Source organism: Hippocampus comes, unplaced genomic scaffold (assembly GCF_001891065.2).
Source record: "Hippocampus comes isolate QL1 unplaced genomic scaffold, H_comes_QL1_v1.1 scaffold295, whole genome shotgun sequence".
NCBI lineage: Eukaryota > Metazoa > Chordata > Actinopteri > Syngnathiformes > Syngnathidae > Hippocampus > Hippocampus comes.
The window spans coordinates 1034178-1040794 of NW_017804848.1; the positions used below are offsets into that span (position 1 = coordinate 1034178).

The 6617-nt window shown below is 60.2% G+C and overlaps 1 protein-coding gene across 1 annotated transcript in view; it reads left to right on the forward strand.

Moving 5' to 3' along the window:
* Positions 1–6617, forward strand: part of arhgap5 (Rho GTPase activating protein 5) — a 29376-nt gene that overhangs the window by 2031 nt on the left and 20728 nt on the right. The window contains exon 2 of the mRNA XM_019878652.1: positions 3225–6610. Coding sequence (XP_019734211.1) covers positions 3378–6610 — 3233 coding nt within the window. The 5' untranslated portion in view covers positions 3225–3377. The remainder of the gene's footprint in view (positions 1–3224; positions 6611–6617) is intronic.

A 6617-nucleotide genomic window follows, 5' to 3' on the forward strand; every position in this document is an offset into this window, starting at 1 on the left:
TCGCGTCGGGCTCGCCGAAATGCGACGAAACGAGCCCCGACGAGCTGGCCGTCCCTGCCTGGGCTTCAGCTAAGCTAACGAGGCTAGCAGCTCGCGCCTCGCTAACGTTAGCCGGTCGCCAACGCTTGGGAAGGAGCCCAACTGCCCGTGGTTTGTTTTCCGAACTTGGCGAGGGAAATGGTTTGCTTGCGTTTTCTGCTTTTTCCTGCCTTTGGCGACCAAGCGAAGCGGGACGTGGGAGCTCGCTCGTCCGCGGGGCTTTGACGCATTACCGGCTGCTCGAGTTTAGCAACTCCCCAAATTGGCACACCTCGACCAGCCTTCAAAAATATTTGGAGCGAAACGTGTGGCAGTCGGTCGGCAAACTTTTTTTTTTTTGCACATTGGCGACCTCACACAGAGTTCCCCGTCCACCGTCGGCTTTGTGGGCTATTCGCAGCCACTGACCTTCGTAAGGTGTCCCCGGTCCCGACGACGCTGCAACTGGAACCGCAAGGAATGCTGCATTCCAGGAAAGTGGGAAGTGGAACTTTGGCGACTTCCACTTTGAACCGGGAGCTCCAAGCCGCAAAGGCAGGGCCACAAAAAGGACTTGGCCGACCGGCTCAAGTCCGGCATGGCAACTCACCGGTTTTGCTGGTGCTGTGTGGGTGGCTCATCGCAGCGCGGAGCCACACGCGTATTAAGATTGTCTTCCACCAGGGATCCCCGAACAAGTCCTCAGAGGCCGAAATGTCACAAGTGATCCCTCTAAAACGGAGAACGGAGACTCCCCGAGCATATGAGCAGATGTTTCTGGAGGTTGTCCGTACTTGGGAGCGTTGCCGTTCAGGAATACGACTCCGCTCTGAGCACCTCTCAGACAGAAGGCTCGTCTTATGGGGCGATCCTCGAAGGCAGTCAGAGAAGTTTGGATGATGTCCATGAACAAAGCGCATCCCCGTAGTCGGGAACGCGCCGACGGTCGCCGGCACTCACTTCTTTCTGGTTGTCTGTTTCGAAAGGAACCCCGTGCAGTACGTCTTTACGAGCGGAGCCCCTCCAGGCCGGCGGGCGTTGACGGCGGGAACGGCCGCTAGCGTGGGGCCTCCCTTGCCAAAGATGGGAAGCAGATGTTTGGATTCGGCCGAGCGACTGGCACGCGACAGGAATGTCGCGGCGTAATACCGGGCCAGAAACGATACCCGTCGTCGTTTTCTCATCGTTGGCATTTTTGCTCGCTCTGAGGAGCCGCTCGGTGGGGAAATGAATTAGCGACGTGTTAGCGCATGCGGCTGGCTGACTCGAGCCAAAGTCAACAACACGCCCGTGGAAAGAACGAAACAAATACCTGCCGTCATTGACGCCGCACAAACGGCGTCGTCGGCGAGGCAAAAGCCCGGGAGGGAAAGAAAGAAATGGGAGCCACCGCGGCGGCGGCGTTTGTTTTTGCAAACCCGCCGGACTGTTTGCCGGCGACATCATTCAAATGCAAATGCCAGGCACCTTTGCTGCACCTTGTTTTGTATTTTTACCCAAAAAACAGGTCCAACTTTGGTTCTTCAGTATTATTCATTCTTCATATTTGAAATGGACATGCTCATCATGTCCATTTCAAATATGAAGAATGATGTCGATATCATGTAGTGAAGCCCACCCACGCTAAGATTGAGAAGACGGGAACTTGTTGGCCATCTGCCCTTTCAAGAGCTTCATCGGAAACGAGGGCGAGTGTTCCCGTGGCTTCGGAAGGCGCCCATCCTCCCCCTTTGGAAAGCTCTCATTTCCTCCGCCTCCGAGTCGCGATTTTGCACCCAGATGTACTTTGAGTGCGACGGGCACGGCGCCGTGAAACCCTGCAACGGAGGCGGTCGTCCATCACGGGCGCCTCTCGCCTCAGAGCCCGCCGCACCCCGACGGATGCAAACGGCCTCGTTTTGGGGAGCGTGACCATTTGTTGGCGGAACGTGCGCTTAATGTGCTTTACGTTGTGACAAGCAGAGCCGCCCGCCCGTTTCTGCCTTTGATTCTCACAGCCGAGCAAATCGTTTCTAGGTCAGTGATTGTCCAAGGGCCGCACTTGCCTGCCGTTTTTATCTGCCTCGCCGCAAATGGCTCCAAACCACTTCTTTTTTGACGCGACGGTGGGGGAACTTGACCCGGCACGAGTCACTCTCTTTGCCTTTATAGAATTCTTTTCTTTCCCCTCCCCCCTCCTTACGAGGACATTTGCTGAAACATTGAAATGCAATTTCGGATATGTAAAAATCCGATATTTGTGAAGAGTGCTTTTTTTTTTTTTTTTTTTTAATGGATTACACAGACAAGGTGTTTCATGTTGAAACGGACGAACTTGATTGTTTGGAGCAAATCATCAGGAACGTCTGATTTTGTGGCTTCAACACGCTCCCAAAAAGCTGGGACAGGTGGCCAAAAAAAAAAAAAAAGGCTCATCAAACACCCGTTTGGAACATCCCACCGGTGGACAGGCCCACTCGCGACAGGAAGGGGCCACGATGGGCCCGAAAAGGCGCTTCCGTGAATTCCTCAGTCTCATTCACAAGCATGGATGGGGCAAGGTTGACCTCTTCGGGAAGAACCGGGCCAGAAAATTGGCCAACAGTTTCAGGACAACGCTCCTCGGCGTACAATTGCAAGGAATCGAAGGATTTCCTCATCTCCGCTCCATAACATCATCACAAGGTTGCGAGGATGTGTTGCCGAATCACCGCACGGAAGCGGCAAGGCCAACGTGACCGGATTCCATCCCTCAGGCGGCACGGAATCCAAAACCGGCATCGCCGCGCCAAGGAGACCAAACTCGTCGGTCGGGCGCTCCGTCCGCGAGGGCGACTTGAAAGTCGACCGCGCCAAGCAAAAGCCGCTTCTCGGCAACAGCCGCGAGCGCCGCCGGCTCTTCGGGGCCCCAGCTCGTCATGAGAAGGACTGAGGCAAAGTGGGAAAGTTGCCATTTTGGGGGGAAATTATAGGCGTCGTGTCCTCCGGGGCAAAGGGCAAAACAACCGTCCGGACTGTTGCGGACCCAAAGCGTGACCGCGTGGGTTTTCACCAAGGTTCATCACCGCCAAATAATTGTCGTAGGCGACGGTCAAAGTGGCCTTTGGCTTCGCTGAGTGTCCTGCGCAGGTTTTCCGACTACTGCTTGCTGATAATTGTGATCTTAACGTCGCAGGTTTGTTTGCGAGTGCTGATCTCCCCGTAACGCCGCGCGCTTTGTCTTGCAGGCAGGTGATAAGAGGGGACGTCGTCCGCCACCTCCCGCAAGATTGGACAGGAACGGGGGACCGGTCGCTCGCGCCAAGCCGAAGATGAATGATCCCCTGAGCTTTTTCTCCCGGCAGCGAGCGAGTCGGCGATGAGCGCTTGGATATAATATCATGGCCAAGAACAAGGACGCGCGGCCCCCGACGTTCGCCGTCAGCGTGGTCGGCCTCTCCGGCACGGAGAAAGACAAGGGCAACTGCGGCGTGGGCAAGTCGTGCCTTTGCAACCGATACGTGCGACCGGACGCCGACGACTACTACTCGGAGCACACGTCCGTGCTGAGCACCATCGACTTTGGGGGGCGCGTGGTGAACAATGACCACTTCCTGTACTGGGGCGACGTTCCCCACCGGGGGGACGAGGGACTGGACTGTAAAGTCCAAGTCATCGAGCAGACGGAGTTCATCGACGACCAGACCTTTCAGGCGCACCGGAGCACCAACATGCAGCAGTACAGCAAGCGGGCGGCGACCACCAAGCTCCAGTCGGCCGAAAAGCTCATGTACATCTGCACGGACCAGCTGGGCCTGGAGCAGGACTTTGACCAGAAGCAGATGCCGGACGGGAAGCTGAACGTCGACGCCTTCGTGCTGTGCGTGGACGTCAGCAGGGGCTGCAACAGGAAGTTTGACGACCAAATGAAGTTTGTCAACGGCCTCTACTCGCAAATCGCCAAGTCCAAGAAACCCGTGGTGGTCGCCGCGACCAAATGCGACGACTTTGTCGAGCAGCACCTGAGGGAGCTCCAGACTTTTGTGGCCGGCAAGAAGAACCTGGTCCTGGTGGAGACGTCGGCGCGCGCCAACGTCAACGTGGAGCTCTGCTTCAACGCCCTCCTCCAGCAGCTGGACAAAACCCGCGGCAAGCCCAAAATGGTTCCCTACTCGGAGGCCTGCAAAGTCCAGAGGCAGCTCGTCGCCTCGGCGACCGAGCGATTCGAGAAGCTCACGGTGCAGCTGGTGCGAGATTACCACGCCACCTGGAAAGGGGCGGTCGGCAGCATGAAGGGCAACCCCGACTACGAGGAGTTCGTCACCCTGGAGGGCTCCGGGAAGGGCCGCGCCGTGTTCGCCAAGCACGTGGCGCAACTCAAACAAGAGCACGTCAGGAGGAGGCGAGAGGAGTACCTGACCACCCTGCCCAAGACCCTCGGCAACCTCCTGAGTCGTTTGGACGAGGTGGAGCACCTGACGTGGGGCGAGGCGCAAAGCCTCATCCGCCGCCGTCCCGATTTCCACTGCTGGTTCGTGGTCCTGGAGCGCACGCCCTGGGACGCGTCGGACCACGTCGACAACAGCGACCGGCGGATACCCTTCGACCTCCTGGGCACGCCCGACGGCGAGAGGATTTACCACAACCACGTCCAGCACCTGCTGTCGGAAAAGAGGCGGCTGGACGCGAAGGAGCGCTTCAAGAAAACGCTGGAGCGCCTTCACTTCATCGGCGCCGGGCAGCCTTGGGAGGAGGTGGCGTGCTTGGCGATGGAGGACGACGCCTCCAAGTTGATCGGCGAGTCGGATCGGCGGGACGTGTACGCGCGACACCAGCAGGAAATCGTGGAGCGGGCCAAGGAGGACTTTCAGGAAATGCTCTTCGAGCACGCCGAGCTCTTCTACGACTTGGACTTAAACGCCACGCCCAGCTGCGACAAGATGAGCGAAATCCACGCCGTGCTCAGCGAGGAGCCCAGGTACCGGGCGCTGCAAAAACTGGCGCCGGACCGCGAGTCCCTCCTCCTCAAGCACATCGGCTTCGTCTACCATCCCACCAAGGAGACGTGCCTGAGCGGGCACAACTGCGTGGACCTGAAAGTGGAGCAGGTTCTGGCCAACCGGCTGCTCCAGCAGGACCACGGCCGCTCGGACCTCTACCGCTACGGCGGCGCCGACGTGGACAAGGTCAACCTCTGCCTCCTGGGCAGGGAGGGCCTTTCGCAAGAACTGGCCAACGAGATCCGAGCGCAGTCCACGGACGACGAGTACGCCCTGGACGGCAAGATTTACGAGCTGGAGCTCCTCCCCGTGGACGTCAACTCCACGCTGCTCTTCAGCCACACCTGGGTGGCCACGTTCAAGCCGCACGGCTGCTTCTGCGTCTTCAATTCCATCGAGTCGCTCAACTGCGTCGGCGACTGCGTCGGCAGGATCCGGGCCGAGATCGCCCAGAGCCGGAGGGAGAGATTTGCCCCTCCCCTCCCCTTCGTCCTCATCCTGGCCAACCAGCGGGACGGCGTGTGCAAGAACGTCCCCATCCTGCGGCACCAGGGCCAGCAGCTGGCCAACAAGCTGCAGTGCACCTACGTGGACGTTCCCTCGGGCGCCTTTCCGCGCAAGTTCACCGAGTTCCAGGTCAAGCAGGGCCTGCGGGCCGTCCTGGACGGGCTGCGGCAGAACTCGGACGTCCTGGCGCCGCCGCCCTCCATCAAAGACGCGTCCGAGGCCGACCTGCGCGTGGTCATGTGCGCCGTGTGCTGGGACCCCTTCAGCGTGGACCTCATCCTCTCCCCGTTCCTGGAGTCGCGCTGCTGCGGCGCCGGGCGGCCGGGCCGGGCCAACGCGCTGCTCCTGGACAAGATGGTCGGGGCCGGCCGCAGGAGGATTCAGGTCACCGTGCTCTCCTACCACTCCGCCATCGGCGTGCGCAAAGACGAGCTGGTGCACGGCTACATCCTGGTCTACTCGGCCAAGCGCAAGGCGTCCATGGCCACGCTGCGCGCCTTCCTGGCCGAGGTCCAGGACGTGATCCCGGTGCAGATGGTCGCCGTCACCGACAGCCAGGCCGACTTCTTTGAAAACGACGCCATCAAGGAGCTGATGACCGAAGGCGAGCGCATCGCCACCGAGATCGCCGCCAAATTCACGGCGCTCTACTCGCTGTCGCAGTACCACCGGCAGACCGAGGTCTTCACGCCCTTCTTCAACGAAGCGCTGGAGAAGAAACGCGACGTCGAGAGCGCCTTCCTGCTCGACGGCGCGTCCAGGGAGTGCGCCGCGGGGGCCGGCGAAGAGGTTTTCCGCACCTCCCCGCGCGGCCGCTCGCCGGCCTACGACGCGTACTACCCGGAGTCGGACGACGACAACGAAGCCCCGCCGCCGTACAGTCCCATCGGCGACGACGTGCAGCTTCTTCCCACGCCCAGCGAGCGCGCCAAGTACCGCGTCGACCCGGAGGGCAACGAGTACCCGGTCCACGGCGCGCCCGCCGGCGACCACGAGCGCAACCACAAAGTGCCGCCGCCCGTCCGCCCCAAGCCGGCGCTCCCGAAGCCCGGCGTGAAAAAGCTGGACCCCAACTTGCTGAAAACCATCGAAGCCGGAATGCGGGGCAACCGGCGGCCGCCGCGCGGCGGGCAC